General features: G+C 37.8%; 3 protein-coding genes and 1 non-coding gene across 4 annotated transcripts; all 4 read right to left on the bottom strand.

The window, feature by feature from the left end:
- Positions 1 to 984: 984 nt before the first annotated feature.
- ppp1r18 (protein phosphatase 1, regulatory subunit 18) lies at positions 985 to 14,859 on the bottom strand. Its single transcript, XM_078791920.1, has 4 exons — positions 14,572 to 14,859; positions 9,502 to 12,860; positions 4,118 to 4,322; positions 985 to 1,547 (listed from the first exon to the last, which is right to left on the bottom strand). The coding sequence occupies exons 2-4, from the start codon at positions 12,817 to 12,819 to the stop codon at positions 1,528 to 1,530; spliced, it is 3,543 nt and encodes a 1,180-aa protein (XP_078648046.1). The 5' UTR covers positions 12,820 to 12,860; positions 14,572 to 14,859; the 3' UTR covers positions 985 to 1,527.
- A 175-nt stretch (positions 14,860 to 15,034) lies between these two features.
- nrm (nurim) lies at positions 15,035 to 20,162 on the bottom strand. Its single transcript, XM_058047587.2, has 4 exons — positions 19,945 to 20,162; positions 19,193 to 19,386; positions 18,843 to 19,019; positions 15,035 to 17,197 (listed from the first exon to the last, which is right to left on the bottom strand). The coding sequence occupies exons 1-4, from the start codon at positions 20,093 to 20,095 to the stop codon at positions 16,883 to 16,885; spliced, it is 837 nt and encodes a 278-aa protein (XP_057903570.2). The 5' UTR covers positions 20,096 to 20,162; the 3' UTR covers positions 15,035 to 16,882.
- Positions 19,688 to 19,760, bottom strand: trnak-cuu (transfer RNA lysine (anticodon CUU)). Its single transcript has one exon. It is a non-coding gene; the product is annotated as a tRNA-Lys (tRNA).
- A 794-nt stretch (positions 20,163 to 20,956) lies between the features above and the next one.
- limd1b (LIM domains containing 1b) lies at positions 20,957 to 22,821 on the bottom strand. Its single transcript, XM_078791739.1, has 5 exons — positions 22,788 to 22,821; positions 21,654 to 21,721; positions 21,399 to 21,461; positions 21,055 to 21,320; positions 20,957 to 20,977 (listed from the first exon to the last, which is right to left on the bottom strand). Exons 2-4 carry the CDS (start codon positions 21,687 to 21,689, stop codon positions 21,186 to 21,188), a joined length of 234 nt encoding a protein of 77 aa, XP_078647865.1. The 5' UTR covers positions 21,690 to 21,721; positions 22,788 to 22,821; the 3' UTR covers positions 20,957 to 20,977; positions 21,055 to 21,185.
- Between the last annotated feature and the right edge of the window lie 2,262 nt (positions 22,822 to 25,083).

Genomic DNA, 25,083 nt, shown 5'->3' with positions numbered 1-25,083 from the left:
GCCTTAGAGTGACGCTGTTTCATCAAAATCAATATATACTTGTTTACATTTAGCATAGAGAATATGAAATGGTAATGTGTATTTAGATCAACAACTACCACTACAGATATTTCAATATTTTACATTTATTATATTTATACATATTTTATATTCATATTACATTTATATATATGTAATAATAATAATAATATGAATATGTAGAAAATGAATCAATTATATATTATATATGGAGAAATAAAAAATAAATAAAACTAAACAAAAAGGAAAAACTGACAAAACTCTTATATTTAACTCTTATATTATCTCTTATATTAACTCTTATATTAACAAAAATATAATTTAACAAGAAAACTAAAAAACAATGTAAGCATGGGAAAAGCTGTAGTAATTTTTCAAGAATAAAGTCAAAATAGTAAGAAAAAAAATTGTAATCTAAAGACAGAAAGTTGTAATTTTTGAGAATAGTAGTATAAAGATGAAATGTAAAAAAATATTTAATTATATTTACTTATATTTTTATTATATATATTTATTTATACTTATATTTAAAGTCATCTTTGGGAAATTAAGTTGTAGGAAAAACTGACATAAACATTATATCATGTTTAAATATAAGACAAAAATATAATTTAACAAGAAAACTAATTTAAAAAATGTAAGCATGGGAAAATCTGTAGTAATTTTACAAGAATAAAGTCAAAATAGTAAGAAAAAAAAGAAAGTTGTAATTTATGAGAATAGTAGTATAAAGATGAAATGTAAAAAAATATTTTTTTAAAGTAATATTTGAGAAATTAAGTTGTAGGAAAAGTTATGAATACAAAGTCAATAGTATCAGGTCATAATTACGAGATGAAAATTTACAACGAGAAAGTAGAAACAAGAAAGTAAGAATAATTGAGGCAAAAACAACTGCAAAAATGAAAAAAGGCTATAATAATATTAACAGGAAAACCGCAAAAAATAACCACAGAAAAACAAAAATTTTTACAAAAAATATTTATTCCATTTTTTTCTTTTGAAGCCGCTTTCTTCAAAAGTAGAAAAAATATTACAAATTCAACTACAACATTTGTATCCATCATATTACAGTCCGCAATGTAAATCTTTTATTTTTTTTTAAATACTCCTTCCTGAGACATAAACCTTTTGCTACAAACTCACACTTTAAACATGAAAGCATACATGAAATATCATCTGTACGGGTTATTTATATACAATATAGTAGGCACAAGGGATCAGACGGCATACAGATCATTGACTCCATCTATTTTCTATACCGCTTGTCCTCATTAGGGTCACGGGTGTCCTGGGTACATCAGTCACATCAGTCCTATCAAATATATAAACTAAAAATACATTGCATAGACAAGTGATCTTATAAATTCTCTATGAAATATAAACATGGTCAACCATTTTATTTTTGCACTCCTCCCACGCTGTTGCTATGACAAACACAACACCACAGCTACTAAAAAAAATAACGTATCATCGTATCACGCAGGAATTTTGGCGGGTCAGTGCCGTCTACCGTGGGTAAGACTCATCTGGAAAAGAGAGGAGGTGGAGATTGAAGGTAAATGATAGGAGTTACATAAGTATTATTATTATTATTATTATTATTATTATTACAGTAGATGACAACTATTTGCAAAATTTACAAAAATATCATAAATGTACTTTTTCGTAATGTGATATTTTTTCTCGTAAATGTAGTACTTTTGTGTCATAAATTGACAACTTTTTTTTATTCTTGTACAGTTTCAGACTTTTGTTTTATAGACAGTTTTATCTGATTAAAATGATGACTTTATTTGTGTAAATTTACAACTTTTTATCTCCTAAATGTACATTTTCCTTGGAAATTGACGACTTTCTGTAATGTGACTTTTTTCTCGTAAATGTAGGACTTTTGTCTCATAAATTGACAACTTTTTCTCATAATATGATGACTTTATTTCTCAAAAATTTACAACTTTTTATCTCGTAAATTTACATTTTCCGGGGAAATTGACGACTTTCTCGTAATGTTACTTTTTTTCTTGTAAATGTAGGACTTTTGTCTCATTTATTGACAACTTTTTCCTCATAATATGATGACTTTCTCAAAAATTTACAACTTTTTTATCTCGTAAATGTACTTTTTTTTCTCATCAATGTAGGACTTTTGTCTCATAAATTGACATTTTTTTTAAATTAAATTATGATTCATTTATTTAATTTTATTTATTTTTGATTATTTTATTTTACAACTTTTGATCACATAACGGTACGACTTTTTCCTCATAAAATGACAACTTTTTCTCATAATATGATGACTTTATTTCTCAAAAATTTACAACTTTTTATCTCGTAAATTTACATTTTCCGGGGAAATTGACGACTTTCTCGTAATGTGACTTTTTTCTCGTAAATGTAGGACTTTTGTCTCATTTATTGACAACTTTTTCTCATAATATGATGACTTTCTCAAAAATTTACACCTTTTTTATCTCGTAAATGTACTTTTTTTTCTCATCAATGTAGGACTTTTGTCTCATAAATTGACATTTTTTTTAAATTAAATTATGATTCATTTATTTAATTTTATTTATTTATGATTATTTTATTTTACAACTTTTGATCACATAACGGTACGACTTTTTCCTCGTAAATTGACAACTTTTTCTCATAATATGATGACTTTATTTCTCAAAAATTTACAACTTTTTATCTCGTAAATTTAAATTTTCCGGGGAAATTGACGACTTTCTCGTAATGTGACTTTTTTCTCGTAAATGTAGGACTTTTGTCTCATTTATTGACAATTTTTTCTCATAATATGATGACTTTCTCAAAAATTTACACCTTTTTTATCTCGTAAATGTACTTTTTTTTCTCATCAATGTAGGACTTTTGTCTCATAAATTGACATTTTTTTAAAATTAAATTATGATTCATTTATTTAATTTTATTTATTTATGATTATTTTATTTTACAACTTTTGATCACATAACGGTACGACTTTTTCCTCATAAATTGACAACTTTTTCTCATAATATGATGACTTTATTTCTCAAAAATTTACAACTTTTTATCTCGTAAATTTACATTTTCCGGGGAAATTGACGACTTTCTCGTAATGTGACTTTTTTTCTCATAAATGTAGGACTTTCGTCTCATTTATTGACAACTTTTTCTCATAATATGATGACTTTCTCAAAAATTTACAACTTTTTTATCTCATAAATGTACTTTTTTTCTCATCAATGTAGGACTTTTGTCTCATAAATTGAAATTTTTTTAAAATTAAATTATGATTCATTTATTTAATTTTATTTATTTATGATTATTTTATTTTACAACTTTTGATCACATAACGGTACGACTTTTTCCTCATAAATTGACAACTTTTTCTCATAATATGATGACTTTATTTCTCAAAAATTTACAACTTTTTATTTGATAAATGTATGGCTTTTTTCTCGTAAATGAATGAGTTTCTCGTCATGTGACTTTTTTTCTCATAAATGTAGGACTTTTGTCTCATAAATTAACAATTTCTTTAAATTAAATTTTGATTTATTTAATTTTATTTATTTATTATTATTTTATTTTACAACTTTTGATCACATAACAGTATGACTTTTTCCTCATAAATTGACAACTTAATATGACCTTTTTTCTTATAAATGTAGGATTTTTGTCTCAAAAATTGACAAGTTTTTCTGATTAAAATGACTTTCTTCTTGTAAATGTACAACTTTTTATTTCGTAAATGTACAACTTTTTATTCATAAATTGATGACTTTCTCGTACTATGATTTTTTTCTCGTAAATTGACAAGTTTCTTGTCATATGACTTTTTTTCATATATGTAGGACGTTATTGTCACACTTTTACAACTTTATTCTCAAAATCTCTGATTTGTTTTGATACTCTGTTGCAAGTAACAACTGTTATAAATTGATGACTTTATTCTGGGAAATTTACAACTTTTTTCTAATAACTTGAGATTTCAAAAATTAAGTTTTTTTTAAGTATTTTTTTCAATGATGCTTTAATACTAGGGAGAAATTAAGACAGTGAGAGATCAACTATCAGACGCTGTGTTTTTTGAGAAGGGGGTGACACTGACCCACTCGGAGACCATGTCCTATTGCGGTACTCAAGTTCCTTGAGCTCTTCGACACGATGACTCCTCCGTCCGCTTCCGCCTCCGCCTCCGCCTCCCGCGTCTCCTCTCCCTGTGGAACCTCAGAGGTGCTGGTTGCCCACATGGAGGTCTCGGAAGGATACTCGCATACCTGCTCCAACTGGTCTTCATCGAAACACACCTTACCCTGTTAACATTTAAGTACATTATTAATATTTCATTTATTTATTCATGATATAAATATTATTATTTACTAAATCTTTATTTTTATTTTTATCTATTGTATATATTTCACTCTCCTTTGGTTCGTTATTTACATTTTCCTATGTAAACACTTGAATAAAACCTTCATCTGAACAGCAGTGCTGAGTTCCAACAACACACAAACGTCTCCTCTTACACTTTCTCCACTATTAAATCAAAGCGAGGTGCATTCACGACCACCAATATTTCATTTATTTATTCATGATATAAATATTATTATTTAATAAATATATATTTTTTTATTTTTATCTACTCAACATTTCACTCTGATTTGGTTCGTTATTTATATTTTCCTGTGTAAACACTTTAATAAAACCTTCATCTGAACAGCAATGCTGAGTTCCAACAACACACAAACGTCTCCTCTTACACTTTCTCCACTATTAAATCAAAGCGAGGTGCATTCACGACCACTGCAATTCACAACATCAATTTTACAACACCAACGGGTCATTACAATACGCTAATTTTAAGTAAATAGCGACAGTCGCCATTATTTACTCCCACACCGGAAGCTAGCTAGTCAAAGACCAAAGAGACGTGTTTGTTGCTCCCTCTTGGTAAAACACTGCCCCTAGCGTTTTGGTAGTGTATTGCATGCCAGGCGCTAGAAAAAAACCAACACTCTATCTCCGATTGTCTCTCATGACAAACATTTAAAATGTGATTTTACACACTAAAAACATACAGAATCGTACATTATACGGTATGACACTCACAAAACGTGCAGTTGTAACGGCCTTTGTTAGATTTCCTCGTCAATGCCAACCACGTTGTGTGGCACAGAGAGGAAGTGCTAGCAGAGCTGGGGCCAACTACGGAAGCCCGGGAGGAGCAGAAGTGAAAGGATAAAATAAACACACATACAAAGAAAGCAATGAAAATTGAGTAAACAAGATAAGAAAAAATAGAGATAAAATTCACATAATAACTAAATAATAATAAATTCACGCATTTAGAAAATAAATAACAAAGTGCATTTTTAACTCCGTTACACAGTTACACAACAAATCGTCTTCCGTTGTCATGACAACAATTCAGCTACATTACACTTTGTGCATGCAGACTGAAAGACATTAGAGCGACTGGATGAAGCATAGTGAGGTAAAGTAAAGGAGGCTTATCCCAGCACCCTGAACCCGATTAACCCCGGCTAAGACGACAGAGGTGCAGGCTGGGAGGTGGCGAAGGAAAGAAACATTCAAGTGATCAGACTTTTAGGAAGGGGAGCGAGCCAGAGAATAATAAGTCACAGTACTACAGCCTGGAAGTAGTTCTAAGTACACAATATCTACTGTTGTGCTGCAAAAAACACACACAAAAACACCAAATATAACTACAAGAGGGGAGTGCTGTATGTTGGTGATATGCTTGCTAGGGTATGCTGGAGCCTATCCCAGCTGATTACACGCCAGGGGCGGAGGACACCCTGGACTGGCCGCTGGTCCAGTCGCAGTGTCTAAACACGTAATAATGTACCGTATTAGTATATCAAAACATCTTTGTTTCTATATATTATGTAGCTGGAGCCTATCCCAGCTGTTTTCAGGCGAGAGGCGGGGTACACCCTGGACTGGCCGCCAGCCAATCACAGGGCACATATACACAAACAACCATTCACACATCAAAACATCTTAGTTTCTCTATATTATGTAGCTGGAGCCTATCCCAGCTGATTTTGGGCCAACGGCGGAGGACACCCTGGACTGGCCGCCAGTCCAGTTGCAGTGTCTAAAGACATAAGACGTAATAATGTACCGTATTAGTATATCAAAACATCTTAGTTTCCCTATATTATGTAGCTGGAGCCTATCCCAGCTGATTTTGGGCCAGGGGCGGAGGACACCCTGGACTGGCCGCCAGTCCAGTCGCAGTGTCTAAAGACGTAAGACGTAATAATGTACCGTATTAGTACATCAAAACATCTTAGTTTCCCTATATTATGTAGCTGGAGCCTATCCCAGCTGATTTCGGGCGAGAGGCGGGGTACACCCTGGACTGGTTGCCAGCCAATCACAGGGCACCTTTAGACACCTTTTGACACCTTTAGACACCTTTAAACAACCATTCACACATCAAAACATTTTTGTTTCCCTATATTATGTAGCTGGAGCCTATCCCAGCTGATTTCCAGCCAGGGACGGAGAACACCCTGGACTGGCTGCCAGTCCAGTCGCAGTGTCTAAAGACATAAGACATAATAATGTACCGTATTAGTATATCAAAACATCTTAGTTTCTATATATTATGTAGCTGGAGCCTATCCCAGCTGTCTTCAGGCGAGAGGCGGGGTACACCCTGGACTGGTGGCCGGCCAATCACAGGGCACCTTTAGACAAACAACCATTCACACATCAAAACATTTTTGTTTCTCTATATTATGTAGCTGGAGCCTATCCCAGCTGATTTCGGGCCAGGGGCGGAGAACACCCTGGACTGGCCGCCAGTCCAGTTGCAGTGTCTAAAGACTTTAGACGTAATAATGTACCGTATTAGTATATCAAAACATCTTAGTTTCTCTATATTATGTAGCTGGAGCCTATCCCAGCTGTCTTCAGGCGAGAGGCGGGGTACACCCTGGACTGGTTGCCAGCCAATCACAGGGCACCTTTAGACACCTTTTGACACCTTTAGACACCTTTAAACAACCATTCACACATCAAAACATTTTTGTTTCCCTATATTATGTAGCTGGAGCCTATCCCAGCTGATTTCCAGCCAGGGACGGAGAACACCCTGGACTGGCTGCCAGTCCAGTCGCAGTGTCTAAAGACATAAGACATAATAATGTACTGTATTAGTATATCAAAACATCTTAGTTTCTCTATATTATGTAGCTGGAGCCTATCCCAGCTGTCTTCGGGGCGAGAGGCGGGGTACACCCCGGACTGGTTGCCAGCCAATCACAGGGCACCTTTAGACAAACAACCATTCACACATCAAAACATTTTTGTTTCCCTATTTTATGTAGCTGGAGCCTATCCCAGCTGTTTTCAGGCGAGAGGCGGGGTACACCCTGGACTGGTTGCCAGCCAATCACAGGGCACATATAGACAAACAACCATTCACACATCAAAACATCTTAGTTTCTCTATATTATGTAGACTATATTGGGTAATACAAGAGTAAAAGTGACTATAGGGGTGCTATTTCATGTACAGAGGGCTCTCATTTATTTTAGCATTTAGAAGGTTTTAAACAAGTTTTCTATGCTCTAACTAATCAAATATTAATTCATTCATTCATTTTCTACTGCTTATCCTCACAAGGGTCGTGGGGGTGCTGGAGCCTATCCCAGCTGTCTTCAGGCGAGAGGCGGGATTTTTTTTTTCTGAAAACCATCATAGAGTCAAGTTCAAAGCACAAAGCAGCGAGGGATTAGTAGATTTATTTTGTGATGTGAAAAAGTGATGCGTGTTGGAAGGAAGTGAAGCTTGAATTGAGGAAGTGAGCTTTTATTTTGTTAGCCGGGGGTTCTGTTCCAATAACTCAGTGGTCCTTTCTTTGAAATCATGCTGCCACATGAGGACGACTAACAGAAACAAACTTTCATCTCACTTTTTAGGATTGTCATGATGACAAGAGAGCTGCATGGTGGGCAAGTGGTTAGCGCGCAAACCTCATAGCTAGCAGACCCGTGTTCAATCCCACCTTCGGCCATCTCTGTGTGGAGTTTGCAGGGTTTGCAGAGTCCAGGGTGTACCCCGCCTCTCGCTCGAAGACAACTGGGATAGGCTCCAGCACCCCCGCGACCCTCGTGAGGATAAGCGGTAAAAAATGAATATGCAAACTCCACACAGAGATGGCCGAGGGTGGAATTGAACTTGGGTCTCCTAGCTGTGTGGCCTGCGCAGTAACCACTTTCTATGCCGCATGTCCTCCAATGAACTGCTTTGCTCAGACACAATGCAGAATGGGAAACTTCAAAACTCATATTGGTACTTCTTTGTATATTTTTAGGTACACCTTTGGAGTGTTAAGTTACTGTGTGATGAGTTTAGTGTTTTTTGCAAGCATAAACATGGCTAAATAAACAAATAGTACCCGGAGAAAACCCACGCATGCATGGGGAGAACATGCAGAGATGACCGAGGGTGGAATTGAACCCTGGTCTCCTTGCTGTGAGGCCTGCATGCTAACCACTCGACCACCGTGCTATACTATTTTGAGTAATACAATTGTAAAGGTGATGAATAATGATAATTAGATGGTCACAAACTGCTCGAACTATGAAAATATTTGATTTGTAACCAATTAACCGCGATAAACGAGGGGTTACTAATCAACTAAACAGTTAAAAAATATGTGGTTTTGTTAGTTATTAATTATAATTAGTAAGCTAAGAACCAAGGGGGGGGACTTCATATTCCCTCTTATTGCTATTTTGTACTCTGATGTACAACATCAATGCAAGGCTTGTTCATACTTTCAAATGATCGTCAATAAAGTCATTCATTAAAATCGGAGCAAAATATTTCCACCAATCAAAGATCTTCATTCGCATTGACAGAAGTCCTCTATTTGATTATGCAAACATTATGCGGACAGTAAGTATAATTATTGTAATTAAGCATAGTGGTTAAAACAGAATTCAACACCGAACAAATGGCAAAGCAGATCCCAGCAGGATTTTATGGCTAAGAATCAAGATGTCGTGCTTTATAAGGCTTTAACCAGCTTAGGCCTGTCTCGGGTGGTTGGGCCTCTCAATCAAAAGGGATGTTCTCCCAGTGAAAGGAGATTCTGCTGGACTGGACAAACAGAGTCATGTGACTGTCCCGTCTCACCAGTTTTACAAAGAGGAGTCAATGAATTAAACAATACAAGGGTTGGGCTGCACAGTTTTCTGTACAACTGTTTAACACGACTTCTAGAACAGACTTCGCAAGTCAAGCCAAGACCTGTGACCTCTAACCTCGCAGATTTTCCCTTTGGATCACCCTAGACTCTAGTAAGTCTTCCTATCAGAAAAGAAACTGATATAGTATACTGAAAATCCTGAAACCTGGAACACAACATCTCTGTAATGCATTTTTCCATAGACAATTTTCTTAGAAAAGACAACTTTGGTTCATAGTTGGTCAAAAGGACTTTGCACTTACCAGTTTCTGAGTCCCTTTGCTTCTAACGAGGCAGGACTTTTCCAGATTCTGATATCCGCCAATCACTTCGATTTCCTCTACTGTTGGATACTTCTTCTTCATGGGTTCAGCAACAATCGAAGTTGGGGTTTGGTGCTTCTGGAGTGTTTTTGCATTGGTGCACGCCACTGCGATGGGGTGATTTTTTGGGGCGATTGTGACGGTGGTTCCTCTCTTCACTTGACCGCCGGAGGCACTACGGATGGAGAATAAAGTTGGCGAGGCTACGGGGGAGGCGGCAGGAGACGGGGAACACGGGGAGGAGGCCGGAGTTGGTGCACAGTCCGAGGGTTTCAGAGATCTCTCTGGGGATTGGTTCCTGAGATGCAAGGTGTTAATTGGGTTTGGTTGCTTGAGATGAGACGTTGAAGGAAAAAAACATCTGGGACGGAGTTTAGAGTTGATATCAAGTGTTTCCTCGGTTTTGGCGTAATCCTTCAACTGGTGCTTCTTCGTTCCTTTGCTTTGGGGTCCTTTTGTGTCTGAATCCTTAGAGTTTGATATTGTCGCTTCCTGAAATTTCTGGAGCCCGCAAGTGTCTTCCCCTGAGAACACGTTACCGTCCACGTTTTCTGAGATGAGGGGCTTCACCTTCACGAGATGCACTGATGGTACGTCCAAGTTCCTGTCCCTCAAACACAAACCTGACCTTGAACCAACCGTTTCCAAGTTGTATATCCGACTCATTGCTGCCAGAGAGTTGGGATGCGGTGGCGAAGGAGGATCGCAGGATGTTGTTTCAGAGACCTCCTTGACTTCCTCGTCTTCTTGACTCCGGTGGTAAGTCAGTTGTTCTTCCACATGCTTCACAAAGTTGGGTTCCTCCTCAGATATTTGACAAGATTCACCGATATCTTCGGTTACAGCATGAGCGAGATCGCTGCTTACTTCCTCTACGTCTACACTGTGTGAATGTCGGACAGAAACAGGAAGTTGAGGGCAGTTTTTCAACAGGGCGACTTCCTGTGTGATGTCAAGAGCAGTCACGCATATCTGGGCCTCTGCGTCTTCCTCACAGCTCTGTGCTGCAACCATGGTCTTCTGCAAATGTTCTGCGGGTTTTTCCGTGTCACCTTCTGTTGCACCTTCACCTCCATCCACATCAAGTGTCCTCCTCTGTCGAAGCCTCTCTTGCTCCCGTTGTCTAATTTTCTCACGTAGGGACTCAATACGGCTCAAAGGCTTGCCGACTCTCCAGCTATCCCGCCTTTCAACCATGGATCCTAACTCAGAGTCTTTATTTTCCTTGCTTTGACTTGAGGTCTTTTTTCTGTCCAAATCCTCAGCAACATAAAAAACGGTCCTGGGGATTTGGATCTCAAGGGAACCTGGAGGGTTTCCCATCGGAGGGATCCTTTTCGGGGATCTGGGAGTAGAGTTTTCATTGGGAATTTGTCCCCTCGGAGTTCTTTCATTGGTATAATCGGCTAATTTTTCTACTTTGAGTTCTTCTGTTTGATAGGATGATCCAATATGGTCTGCCTCTTTTGGGATTACGGTACTCAGAAGACCGGAGTACTCTTTGTGGTCGGATTCAAGTCTGAAGCAGGTCTCAGCGGATGCACTAGGGTTTTCCAAAACATTCAGTAATGCTTTGTCAATGTTTTTCGGTTTTCCGGAGTCACAATCATTCTCTGCGATCAGCTCCCTTTTCTCCGTGACGCTCCATGGCGCTGCTCTTTCAGTTGTCCTCGTCTTCGCATCTTGCTTAATCGGAATTCTCCTTGCGAATGAGATTCCCTCTGTGCTTTTAACAGACGCCATCGTAAATCCTTCTTTGTCTTCATCGTTCGGCATCCCTGACTTTTTGACTTCAGTCCTATTTTGGAATCCCATTCTCGTCTGTGTTGCATCACTCGGATTCTCACATCCGATTTTACCTTTTGTTGCCGTGTCTTTTCCTAAGCCTGCCACACTCCTATCCGAATATATCCTCTCATGTGTTTTCCTCTCAAAACCGACATCCGGATCCAAGCCGTTTTCCGTAGCACTCACGAGCCTATCAGAGAAGCTAAAGGAGCGTTTGGGTACACCTTTAAGAACCGCATTTCTCCCATCCGACACGTTTTCCGCTGTTTGTTCATTATTATCACTAAAGTGTTTTCTTTTTCCGGGTCGGAGGAAATTATCGGAACTTTTTGATCTACATGGAGGCTTGCGGTGTTCTCCGAATTTAGTAAGCAGCTGGCTAACTCGTCCTCCTTTTTCATGAAACACATTGTCATCCAAGCTGGAATCTTTTATCATTGTCGCCTGGCCGCATGGTTTTTCCTTGTCTTTGGAATTCTCCTTCAACCAGGATATGTCGGTTCTCATGTCCTTCTTTCCTTCTGTATCGCCATCTTCCCTCTCAGAGGTTCTCTCTTCCATGGTGGTTGTGGGCTTAATGATAAGAACATCTGATGCTCGGATCTCGGTTACGTTAGCTCCTCCAGCTAGGATCTCCCGAAGATCCATTTTCATCCCTCTTCTTCCTTGGAACTCCTCCTCAGACCTCTCCGCTTCCATGTCCCTCCATTTAGGTCTTCTTTCGTCATTACTTCGCTGGTCTTGTTCAATGATGATGATATTGTCCGCCCGAATGGTTCGGAGACAAGGGACCAGCGAAGAGAAAGTTTCATTTTCCTCTTTCGGGAATTCTTTATCCTTGATTACATCTATCCATGAACATTTGTCCTTTTCCCGTACCTCCTTCTTTGTGTCTCTTCCTTGACTTCGGTCTTTGCTCTTTTCTTTGTCTCGTCCTTCACTTAAATCTCGAAATCTTTCTATTTTTAGCTCTATGTTCATCCCTCGTCCTCTGTCGCCGTCGTGACTCTTAGGAGCCATTTTGTCTTTTGCTTCCACCTCGTGGTACCCAACTTCTTTCCCCTTCCTCCAAACACTTTGCGTTCGAATAAATGGGTTTTCATGGACTGGCACGATGGTTTCCATGGACACCTCACTTGCTGGTTTAAGTTCGGCATCCGCCCACTGGCCCGGGTCTGGACTGAGTGACTGTTCGTTTCCTTGATTGACAGTTACAGAGCTGTCTGTGTCGCTCAATACATCAGAAGGAGGTTGAGAATCCACTTGCAGCACGGAGAGATCTCTTTCCTTCTCCCTGTCAAACAGGACTTCCTGTTTTGCTTTCCTACGCTGGATGATCCCTCGCTTCCAGGCAGGCATGTTGGCAAACTTCTCCTCCTCCTCTTTTTCTCTCCTCCCTCGCTCTTCTTCCTCTCTCCTCTTTTTCTCCAACAGGAGTTGCTTCCATTCCGGGAGAGAGGACACGGACATGACAATACAGCAAGATGGGGTGTCACCCTTTGTCTCTGGGACTGGGGGTGCAGAAATAAAGAGGTACATTTAGTTACAGTAAATCATTACTCACACATTGTGTACATTTGTGTTAATTGGGATGTTTTAAATAAAGAGTCATAAATACAAACTTGAGTCAATTTGTGCCTACAGTATTTAATTACAATCTACACAATATTACCCATGTTTGTACCTTATCCAAGTCTGTTTAGTACCTTATCCAAGGCTAAAAAGGTACCAGCAACAAGATTAGGACCATGTAAAAAGTAAAAAAGTAAAGTAAAAAGTTAAACATTATTAGAGCCCCCACGACATGATATAACACCCCTACAGTCACCTTTACAGTCATCTTACCAAATATAGTAGAATGTTTAACATTATTAGAGCCCTCTAGACATGAAATAACAACCCTATAGTCACCTTTACAGTCGTATTACCAAATATAGTGGAATGTTTAACATTATTAGAGCCCTCTAGACATGAAATAACAACCCTATAGTCACCTTTACAGTCGTATTACCAAATATAGTGGAATGTTTAACATTATTAGAGCCCTCTAGACATGAAATAGCAACCCTATAGTCACCTTTACAGTCATATTACCAAATATAGTAGAATGTTTAACATTATTAGAGCCCTCTAGACATGAAATAACAACCCTATAGTCACCTTTACAGTCGTATTACCAAATATAGTGGAATGTTTAACATTATTAGAGCCCTCTAGACATTAAATAACAACCCTATAGTTACCTTTACAGTCGTATTACCAAATATAGTGGAATGTTTAACATTATTAGAGCCCTCTAGACATGAAATAGCAACCCTATAGTCACCTTTACAGTCATATTACCAAATATAGTAGAATGTTTAACATTATTAGAGGCCTCTAGACATGAAATAACAACCCTACAGTCACCTTTACAGTCGTATTACCAAATAGAGTAGAATGTTTAACATTATTAGAGCCCTCTAGACATGAAATAACAACCCTACAGTCACCTTTACAGTCATGTTACCAAGAATGTTTAACATTATTAGAGCCCTCTATACATGAAATAACAACCCTATAGTCACCTTGACAGTCGTATTACCAATAGAGCCCTCTAGACATGACTTAACAACCCTACAGTCACCTTTACAGTCATATTACCAAATATAATGGAATGTTTAACATTATTAGAGCCCTCTAGACATGAAATAACAACCCTATAGTCACCTTTACAGTCCTATTACCAAATATAGTGGAATGTGTAACATGATTAGAGCCCTCTAGACATGAAATTACAACCCTACAGCCACCTTTACAGTTTTTTTAATGCAACCACAAAACACCATGATTTATTAATTAATGTATTTTGAAAAACCACTTTTGAAAAAAGTGAACGTATATTTCATTCAAATCCCTTGGCTCTGCCTGTGTCCAAGTTTGTAAACAAAATATCAACAATATAAACAAAAAAAAAACTCAGATATTTATGAAACTAGTGAAATCGTGACCGCATCCGGTAATGATATCACCGATATCGACATTGGATGAACCTGCCCATTCTTTCTCATTAGATATCGGCCTTAATGTTGTCTATGTACGTCTCAGTCCTCATTATTACAGATTCATGTAACTTGTAGTGGTAAGTATGTCAATTATATCGATCTTTCATTTTCACAGTACACGATAAACACTGTAAAACTACCAACAAGCTAAGCTAAAAAGTATTTCAATGATACTTACAAGACTCCTTTGGTTTGCTATTGCAGCATCCGCTTGAACTTCCCACTCATTCCGTCTCCTAGCGCATAAATTAATCCTCCTAGTGTAAATATACACATATATACATATATATTTACACTGGCAAAAACTAGGTTCCAAACCGAAGTGAGCGCGTGTCAGAACATGGCGACATGACCGAGGAATAGTAAATATTGCCAGCTTCGCAGCGCCAGCACAGTAATCCGATAATTACGCTCAATTCCATCAGAAGAGTTAAGTGGCAAGCACCATATTGTGGGACCTAAGAAAAGGCGTTTAAAGAACACGACCGTCTGCCCGGGCTCTAACCCCCCACCACACACACACACACACACACACGGTCTCATCCCTCCATTCTGTAGGGCTAATTGGAGTAGATCTATAAGTTCACAATACACTCATTTACCAAGTCATATACTACATACTGTACCACATTCTCTTTATTACCACAAGAAGTATTATTAATATTGTAATGCTAAAGTTTTTTCCCCCCAAGATATTTTCTATTTTGATGTATTGGTAAATTTTTAACCATCTGAATGAAACGTTAAGAGACCTCTAGACATGAAATAACACCCCTACAGTCAACTTTACACTCGTATTACCCAATATAGTAGAATGTTTAGCATTATTAGAGCCCTTTAGACATTAAATAACAACCCTACAGTCATCTTTACACTTGTGTATTACCCAATATAATAGAATGTTTAACATTAGAGCACTCTAGACATGATGTAACACCCCTACAGTCAACTTTACACTCGTATTACCCAATATAGTAGAATGTTTGGCATTATTAGAGCCCTTGTGACATTAAATAACAACCCTACAGTCACCTTTACACTTGTGTATTACCCAATATAGTCGAATGTTTAACATTATTAGAGCCCTTTAGACATTAAATAACAACCCTACAGTCACCTTTACACTTGTGTATTACCCAATATTGTAGAATGTTTAACATTAGAGCTCCCTAGACATGAAATAACACCCCTACAGTCAACGTTACACTTGTTTTACCCAATATTAGAGCCCTTTAGACATTAAATAACAACCCTACAGTCACCTTTACACTTGTGTATTACCCAATATAGTAGAATATTTAACATTAGAGCACTCTAGACATGAAATAACACCCCTACAGTCAACGTTACACTTGTTTTACCCAATATTAGAGCCCTTTAGACATTAAATAACAACCCTACAGTCACCTTTACACTTGTGTATTACCCAATATAGTAGAATGTTTAACATTAGAGCACTCTAGACATGAAATAACACCCCTACAGTCAAAGTTACACTCGTTTTACCCAATATTAGAGCCCTTTAGACATTAAATAACAACCCTCCAGTCACTTTTACACTTGTGTATTACCCAATATAGTAGAATGTTTAACATTATTAGAGCCCTCTTGACTTGATATAACACCCCTACAGTCACCTTTACATTCGTATTACCCAATAGAGTAGAATGTTTAACATCATTAGAGCCCTCAATACATGAACTAGCACCCCTACAGTCGCCTTTACATTCGTATTACCCAATACAGCAGAATGTTTAACATTATTAGAGCCCTCTAGACTTGATACAACACCCCTACAGCCACCTTTACATTCGTTTTACCCATATTAGTAGACTGTTTAACATTATGAGAGCCCTTTAGAATTGAAATAACACCCACACAATTCACTTTTACATTCATATTGCCCAATATGGTAGAATGTTTCGCATTATTAGAGCTACGTAGACATGAAATAACACCCCTACAGTTAGTTGACTTTTCATTCGTATTACCCAATGTAGAATGTTTAACATTATTAGAGCCCTCTATACATGAAATAGCACCCCTACAATCACCTTTAAGTTTGTATTACCCAATAAAGTAGAATGTTTAACATTATCAAAGCCCTCTATACATGAAATAGCACCCCTACAGTCACCTTTACATTCATATTACCCAATATAGTAGACAAAGTAAGAGATTAAAGACATAAATAATGCTTGTGTCTTGTTTTAAATGTATTCTGGGGCTATACAGGGTTTAGGTTTAGTATAGATAATATAATAAGAATTATTATAATATCAAAAATAGGCTCAAGACCCTTTCATTTGTCAGTATGCAGCCCTGTATTGAGTTTGGACATGGCTGTATTCATAATTCATAATATTCATGTATTAATATCCAATTAGCATTGAAAATAAACACTCATGTTCATATAAATGAAAACGTAGTGAGCCTCTAAGGTTCTTCTTGAAGAAGATCATTTTGACGTAGGACTTTCACTTTCACTTTCACTCCTCCTTGTGGTTACTATCCCGATGAGGGATTGTGGCCGTGGCCCGGTGAGGCTCATAAAAGAGCTGCACCTTGGTGCTAAGCTGGTTGCAGAGGAAAGCTAAATCCTGTTTGTCCAGCGAGTGTGCCAGCGTCAGGTAGGCTGACATGGTTAATGCCAGGAGCAGCCGGTCCAGGGATAAAGCCGGCAGGAACCACAAAACCACACCAAGCTCCAAGCACACCGGGTGGCGGAAGTGACACAGGAAGCGTTGTGCCTCGGGCGACTTATGGGACAGGGGCTCCCCCAGACCTAAACACTTGTAATACACCTAAAACAGAACATCAGTATTAAAATACATACAAACAAACCATTACAGTTAGTTTTTTTTTCTTAAATCGTAACCAGACCCCTACAGGCACCATTACAATCGTATTACCAAACATAGTAGAATGTTTAACATTATTAGAGCCCTCCAGACATGAAATAACAACCCTATAGTCACCTTTACAGTCGTATTACCAAATATAGTGGAATGTTTAACATTATTAGAGCCCTCTAGACATGAAATAGCAACCCTATAGTCACCTTTACAGTCATATTACCAATAGAGCCCTCTAGACACGACTTAACAACCCTACAGTCACCTTTACAGTCGTATTACCAAATATAGTGGAATGTTTAACATTATTAGAGCCCTCTAGACACGACTTAACAACCCTACAGTCACCTTTACAGTCGTATTACCAAATATAGTGGAATGTTTAACATTATTAGAGCCCTCTAGACATGAAATAACAACCCTATAGTCACCTTTACAGTCGTATTACCAAAAATAGTGGAATGTTTAACATGATTAGAGCCCCCTCGACATGAAATAGCAACCCTATAGTCACCTTTACAGTTGTATTACCAATAGAGCCCTCTAGACACGACTTAACAACCCTACAGTCACCTTTACAGTCGTATTACAAAAATAGTAGAATGTTTAACATTATTAGAGCCCTCCAGACATGAAATAACAACCCTATAGTCACCTTTACAGTCGTATTACCAATAGAGCCCTCTAGACATGACTTAACAACCCTACAGTCACCTTTACAGTCGTATTACCAATAGAGCCCTCTAGACATGACTTAACAACCCTACAGTCACCTTTACAGTCGTATTACCAAACATAGTAGAATGTTTAACATTATTAGAGCCCTCCAGACTTGAAATAACAACCCTATAGTCACCTTTACAGTCGTATTACCAAATATAGTGGAATGTTTAACATGATTAGAGCCCTCTCGACATGAAATAGCAACCCTAAAGTCACCTTTACAGTCGTATTACCAATAGAACCCTCTAGACACAACTTAACAACCCTACAGTCACCTTTACTGTCGTATTACCAAATATAGTGGAATGTTTAACATTATTAAAGCCCTCTAGACATGAAATAGCAACCCTATAGTCACCTTTACAGTCGTATTACCAATAGAACCCTCTAGACATGACTTAACAACCCTACAGTCACCTTTACAGTCATATTACCAAATATAGTGGAATGTTTAACATGATTAGAGCCCTCTAGACATGAAATAGCAACCCTATAGTCACCTTTACAGTCGTATTACCAAATATAGTGGAATGTTTAACATGATTAGAGCTCTCTAGACATTAAATAACAACCCTAGAGCCACCTTTACAGTTTTTTAATGCAACCACAAAACACCATGATTTATTAATTAATGTATTTTGAAAAAACATGATAAAGTGAACGTATATTTCATTCAAATCCCTAAACAAAAAAAACTCAGATATTTATGAAATTAGTGAAATCGTGACCTCATCCGGTAATGATACCACCGATATCGACATTGGATATTCTCATTAGATATCGGTCTTAAACCATAACCAGAAGTAATTATCCCTGTGCTCCATCGGCTATCTGTGACATCACAATTGCCTGCTAAGAAAGTTCTGTGCACCTGTTTGATGCCCAGTAGTTCTGGGTAGTCAAAGATCAGGAGGATGCTGCAGATGATGGCCCAGCAGAAGAAGTGCACAACAAAGCAGAGCAGAGGGAACCAGACACTCCATGGTGCATGACGCACTGACCACAGACAGGGGGCGCCAGATACAGGCTGCCAGTAATTCATCAGAATCTAACGGTGGAGAAGATATACATTAATGTGCTTTTTTTTTTTTACATTTATTAAACAAAAAAAGGTTTTATAGTGAATTTTGACCATGTGCAATAAATATATGCACCACCAATGTATTTATCAATTTATATACATCCATTTATATACAATGTATAATATAACAAGCTCTGTACCTGCAGAGCCAGTGCTGTGGTGAAGCAGTATGCAGTCCGGTTCAGGGACCCGAGAACTGACTGGCAGGCCTGTTTTACAGGAGTCCATGCAAGCAGACTATGTTGCAAGGTGAAGAGAATCAGCAGAGCAACGTCCACAACCAATGGCTTAAGGACAGAGCTGTCCTGCAGGGCCGCTGACCACGGTATGGAGTCTTAGGAGAGGGAATAAACATTGTCAGCTCCACTTCTGTCTTTCTTCTATATATACAACATTTAGCCAATGAGACAGCTCCCTGATGCTTCCGGTTTTGTTAGCATTTTCCAACATTTAACCAATCACAGACACAAGCTTTCTGTTGCTGATAAATATTATTATTTATATTATATTATTATAAATATTATTAAACTTTTAACAAACTTTCGGTTCTCGTTCTCGACGTGTTGATATGCTTGCTATTATTATACTACGTCACAGTAAAAATCACGTCATTCAAAGGAAATGAAAAAATGCTGCGCCCAACGTGGGGCTCGAACCCACGACCCTGAGATTAAGAGTCTCATGCTCTACCGACTGAGCTAGCCGGGCAACTGAACACTGCATCACGTGGAAGCCATTAAAAACTAAAAGGGACAAAACTTTGAAAGTTTGAAACGCTTCATTAAAACTATGATCTTCGAAGTAACTATTAAGTCTATACACTTACGGGAAAACTGTCTCATTCTAAAAAAAAAAAGTTCCCTTACAAGCAGTAGTTAGCCGAAAGCTTTACCTTGACAGAGTGACGTCTCTCCCGTAATGTTATGGTAAATGACTCGAAATGATATGAACCGAATAAAATCTGCACCAGATATGAAAACAAACGCAAAGTTAAGCAATGCCGCTGTGCAAAGCCCGCAGGCACGAAGAGTGACTGACGCCATTTCAAACAGACTGTTTTTGCTTCATTTGGCAAGTGGTCTCTTCCGGGACTGCAGATTGTTGTAGTTACAAATATGTGACACGTAGAGGCGCTGCCAAACCTCCCTTAAATTCCCCATCTTGTATGATCCGTACAGTATCACTATTAATTAATTATAGGTGTCATTTGTTGTGTCATAAAATAATTAAAATACCCGTTTATGATGCAACATTAAAAAATGACATTCAAAATTCCGGTGTTCAGCTAATGCAACCTTAGCGCGTGTGTGATTGGTGGATAACCAGGAAGTATGTGATTTTTACATTTCATTTCATGGGTAACCAGGAAGTGTGTGTTATTTACATTTCATTTCATTTTTAAGGTTCTATAACAATCATTTACCACACCAAAAAAGCTTTAAAATGTCTCTATTAGCCTCAATAGATGCCAAACTAGGAGTAAAGCATTATTAGTACCTTTTAAACTTCTGTCATAGAAGTGATGGGTGTCACTATGAAATCCGTACAGGAAACGCAATTCGTTCTGCGCATGTGCGAGACTCAAAGCACATAACAAGAACATAAATGGTCAGTAACCATACTTCATATATATAATATTTTGGGAGTGAGGAGGACTTCATTTGTGACTCTTGTCTCTTGACTGTTGTTTTATTGTCTTTATTCACCAAGACTTAAGGCTTAAAAATATAAAAAATAAAAAATAATAAAACAGATGACACACTGGAGTCATTTATTCCTCATTTATACAGGAAAAAGTGTAAAAGAACACAATATTATATACATCAATGATGCGTCAACCTTCAAACAAAGTCAACATCACACCCATAGCAGTCCACATGATAGTAGTTGTTGGATGAAACCACTCGAATAGACTCTGGGCAACCCTGAAACAATGACAATGAGTTGTAAACAAATGTGCATTGTGACAAATGACTTATTATTAATTATAATGTATATTTACCTCAGTTGGCAGTATAGGCTTATTGCAAGATGCACAGCAAGGAGCCTGCGCCCTGAAACCACCATCAGCCTCTTTCATGTCAAGCCTGTCTTGTAGCTTTTGGGTTGATTCTTTCTTAAGTGGGAAGAAACTCACTTGTGGTAGTCTGTGACACAGTAAACCTTGTCATCGGCACCCACGGTGAAGGGCTGATCCTGTAACTTCTGTCTGCAGACAACGCAGCGGAAACAGGCCGAGTGGTAGGATTTCCCACGGGCCTGCAGGACCTGATGACATACACAATCTTCCACACACATATACACACCGCATACATACTGTACATAAATATGCAGTAGATGACTCACCATATCCATGATTAAGTGACCGCAGCTGTTGCACACTTCAGGGGGTGGATGAACTCCTGAGTACTGAATGTAATAAAATACTATTACATTGCTGTCTATGATATCTCATGTGAGATATTTTATTACAGTTTATTCATTTTTTTTTCTACCACAAAACACAATCACGGTATTCATTTGTGTTGCCAACTATATATACACAGTATATAAAAGTATCAATGATATCATAAAAATGGTTGATATAAAGTGTAGACTTACCAAAAAATCCTCCTCACAGTAGGTACTTCCTGCCATTGTATAAAACGGCTTTCCCCGAAGCTTTTTACCTGAAATTAATACCAAATTTACCACTCATTTCCATCTCATCCGACACACTATACACATCTTTCAAATTTACATATACACATAAATACATATTTGTGTCAGGAGTTAAATGAACGTCTCCCTTGGTGGCAACTACAATGATTTGATGCTTGAAAAGATGCGAAAATTAAAATTTCGAATGAAAAACAGGAGCCGCTCGGAAGCTTAAGCTGGACTGAAATGCTGTGGAAATACGCGAAAATGTAGAACGTTATTCTGAGTTCAAATCGGGAATTGAACCATCCACCTTTGTGTCTATTCCAGTCACGCACTACAAATACAAATAAGTCTAGTGTGATCTCCCATGACCTTGGGTGTCCAAAATGTGGAGCATGTTTTTTTTTTTCGGTCTGACACAAAACTGAAGTGCATGAAAAAGGTGCGAAAATCAAAATTTCGAATGAAAAACAGGAGCCACTCTGAAGCTGAAGCTGGACTGAAATGCTGTGGAAATACGCTAAAACGTAGAATGAAAGTAAATTGTTATTTTGAGTTCAAATCGGGGAATTGAACCAACCACTTCTGAGTCACAGTAGGTACTTTTTGCCATTGCATGAAAACAGGAGCCGCTTGGAAGCTGAAGCTGGGCTGAAATGCTGTGGAAATACGCTAAAACGTAGAATGAAAGTAAATTGTTATTTTGAGTTCAAATCGGGAATTGAACCAACCACCTCTGGGTCTGGATCTAAGTACTATTCCAGCTGCGCAATACAACTTTTACTTATTTGCCACATTTGGGGTAGCAGAAAGGTATGCCAAATAAGTCTAGTGTGATCTCCCATCATGCTTTGCAGCACTGTTTTTTAAACAGTTGTTAATATTATGTTTAACATTGCATATTATTTTTTGTCATTCTATGTACATAAGTAAATACACAGTGTGTATTTAAATAGAATGAGCGCTGAACATTTTGATGTTTTATTTGTTTGAATTGGTTACAAAATTGAGGAGTAATTAGCTATGAATAATGCGGAATAAATAGCTGAAAATGGCCGACAACAATAACGTATCATGAAGTATACAACTCACTACAGAGACTGCAGGTGAAACAAGATTCATGGAATAGTTGTCCCATGGCCCGGCAGGCTTTCCCTGCACCATGCACCTCTTTATTGCACTTTACACACTGGCCTGCAAACAACACACACATAAAGAAACATATTTTAATCCAGAATACACAACAAACTGTCCTTTGTCAATGCATAGGGTCAGTATAAAACATGTTCCTTCTTACCAAAGTAAAGTAAACTGGGGTCCATACTTTCTTCCTTCTTTTGCAAGGTTGTCTTTTCCCTCAAGAGCCTCCCAGCGAGACTGTCGCCGGGTTTAATTTTGTACAGACAGCTGTAAGGAGAGTTGCCGTATAAGATTATGGTACCATACCATCGGTCTCTCTGGGTCAACCCCCCCCCATGTCTCCTGGAAGGTATTGAGCCAAGTGGGTGGCAACAGTCCAAATGGTGTCATTTTACACACACATTGTAAATGTAATGGTAATGGTTTTATTTCATTTGAACATGCATCAGATTGCAATTGAATGCATCCCATAATCAGTTCACAGTTCCACATGTCCAAAAGGAGTAGGAAGAAGCAAAGCTTATTAAATCCTACCCCTCCATCTGGTACTTTTACAATCAGTAACTGTTACATTTGTTCACTTCCTGCTTTCCTAATATAGTTAAAGTTTATTTTTATTTTTTATTATTTTTTTAATTTAATTAAAAAAAATATTAGTTTTTATTATTTATTATTTATTATTTTTAAATTTTTTGTCACGTATGTCCAAAAGGAGTAGGAAGAAGCAAAGCTTATTAAATCCTACCCCTCCATCTGGTACTTTTACAATCAGTAACTGTTACATTTGTTCACTTCCTGCTTTCCTAATATAGTTTAAGTTTATTTTTATTTGTCATTTTTTGTAATTTTTTTAAAATGTAATTTTAAAAATTAATTAGTTTTTTTTATTATTATGTTTTGTCCCATATGTCCAAAAGGAGTAGGAAGAAGCAAAGCTTATTAAATCCTACCCCTCCATCTGGTACTTTTACAATCAGTAACTGTTTCATTTGTTCACTTCCTGCTTTCCATAATACAGTTTAAGGCATAATACAGTTTAAGGCATGTATGTAAATGTATCAGTGTAGACAGTGGTCAGCTTAATCCGAATATCAATATTTGGCTTTTTTTATTTATTGCACAGTTTATTGCATGGTTTATTGCACGGTTATTGTACAGGATTTTTTGTTATGGAGTCTGGCAGATATACACTGGAAATTTTCTCTACCATCTATACCACAGTAGTATCGGTATCTGATATCAGCATGATAGAGTCATATTTGCAGTTATTTTCTTTGTGTATTTTATATGTATATATATGTGTGTGTGTTCAAATATATTGTCCATATATATGTCCATATACAATAAGTGATCACATTCGGCATTGAGCTGTGACCCTCATGAGCATATGTTCCTCCCCCCTTGCTTTTTACAGTAGTGATGGGGGAAGGATCTGTGACAGCTGTTGATCCTTCAATGAGCTCCCTTGTTTGCTGGCGCAACACCGCGCCCACCCTGCATGCTGTCAGACCGGTTCAACAAAAAAAAAAAAACACTTTGTGTGTGTGTATGTGTGAGTCTCTGGGATCACCAATGATCCTTAGTGAGAATTTGTTACAATAATTCACACCTTGGGTTGAACTAAAGATACATGTTGTTAGCATGCTTCCCTCTGAATCCATTTCATTTGAATGGACTTGATCTAATTTATTCAGAATGGCTATGGTTTAAGTCTGTATATTCATTTCATAACAAATTGAAGGGGCAGTATCTGTCCAAAGGGTCTTTTCAAAATTTTTTTTAGAAAATTATTATTATATTTGTATTTGCTGTGATTTGCAAGTGTCCCTGAATGCAGCGGCGACATGTCCCAGGAGTTACGTGATGCACCTGAATGCATTCATTCATTCATTTTCTACCACTTATCCTCACAAGGGTCGCAGGGGGTGCTGGAGCCTATCCCAGCTGTCTTTTGGCAAGAGGCTGTGTCCACCTTTGCCAGCCAATCACAGGGCCCATATAAACAAACAACCATTCACACTCACATTCATACCTATGGACAATTTGGAGTCGCTAATTAACCTAGCATGGTTTTGGAATGTGGGAGGAAACCGGAGTACCTGGAGAAAACCCATGCATGCACGGGGAGAACATGTAAACTCCACACAGAGATGGCCGAGGGTGGAATTGAACCCGGGTATCCTAGCTGTGTGGCCTGCGCGCTGACCACTTACTATGCCGCATGTCCTCCAATGAACTGCTTTGCTTC

Source organism: Doryrhamphus excisus, linkage group LG7, assembly GCF_037039965.1.
Source record: "Doryrhamphus excisus strain RoL-2023G ecotype Guam linkage group LG7, RoL_Dexc_Guam_v1.1, whole genome shotgun sequence".
NCBI classification, from domain to species: Eukaryota; Metazoa; Chordata; class Actinopteri; order Syngnathiformes; family Syngnathidae; genus Doryrhamphus; species Doryrhamphus excisus.
The sequence above is the reverse complement of the archived record's forward strand: the minus strand, read 5'-3'. Positions and strand labels throughout refer to the sequence as shown.

What these genes read in the sequence shown, in the direction of transcription:
- limd1b (XM_078791739.1), bottom strand. Translation starts at nt 21,689, where the DNA reads ATGGCAGGAAGTACCTACTGTGAGGAGGATTTTTTG. An exon ending in ACTGTGAGGAGGATTTTTTG is followed by an intron (nt 21,462 to 21,653) that starts GTAAGTCTACAC and finishes TATTACATTCAG; the next exon opens with TACTCAGGAGTTCATCCACC. An exon ending in GTCACTTAATCATGGATATG is followed by an intron (nt 21,321 to 21,398) that starts GTGAGTCATCTA and finishes GTATGTCATCAG; the next exon opens with GTCCTGCAGGCCCGTGGGAA.
- nrm (XM_058047587.2), bottom strand. Translation starts at nt 20,095, where the DNA reads ATGGCGTCAGTCACTCTTCGTGCCTGCGGGCTTTGCACAGCGGCATTG. An exon ending in AGAGACGTCACTCTGTCAAG is followed by an intron (nt 19,387 to 19,944) that starts GTAAAGCTTTCG and finishes CCCTCTCCTAAG; the next exon opens with ACTCCATACCGTGGTCAGCG. An exon ending in CCACAGCACTGGCTCTGCAG is followed by an intron (nt 19,020 to 19,192) that starts GTACAGAGCTTG and finishes CTCCACCGTTAG; the next exon opens with ATTCTGATGAATTACTGGCA.
- ppp1r18 (XM_078791920.1), bottom strand. Translation starts at nt 12,819, where the DNA reads ATGTCCGTGTCCTCTCTCCCGGAATGGAAGCAACTCCTGTTGGAGAAA. An exon ending in GCAAAGGGACTCAGAAACTG is followed by an intron (nt 4,323 to 9,501) that starts GTAAGTGCAAAG and finishes AAATGTTAACAG; the next exon opens with GGTAAGGTGTGTTTCGATGA. An exon ending in AGGACATGGTCTCCGAGTGG is followed by an intron (nt 1,548 to 4,117) that starts GTCAGTGTCACC and finishes TCTCTTTTCCAG; the next exon opens with ATGAGTCTTACCCACGGTAG.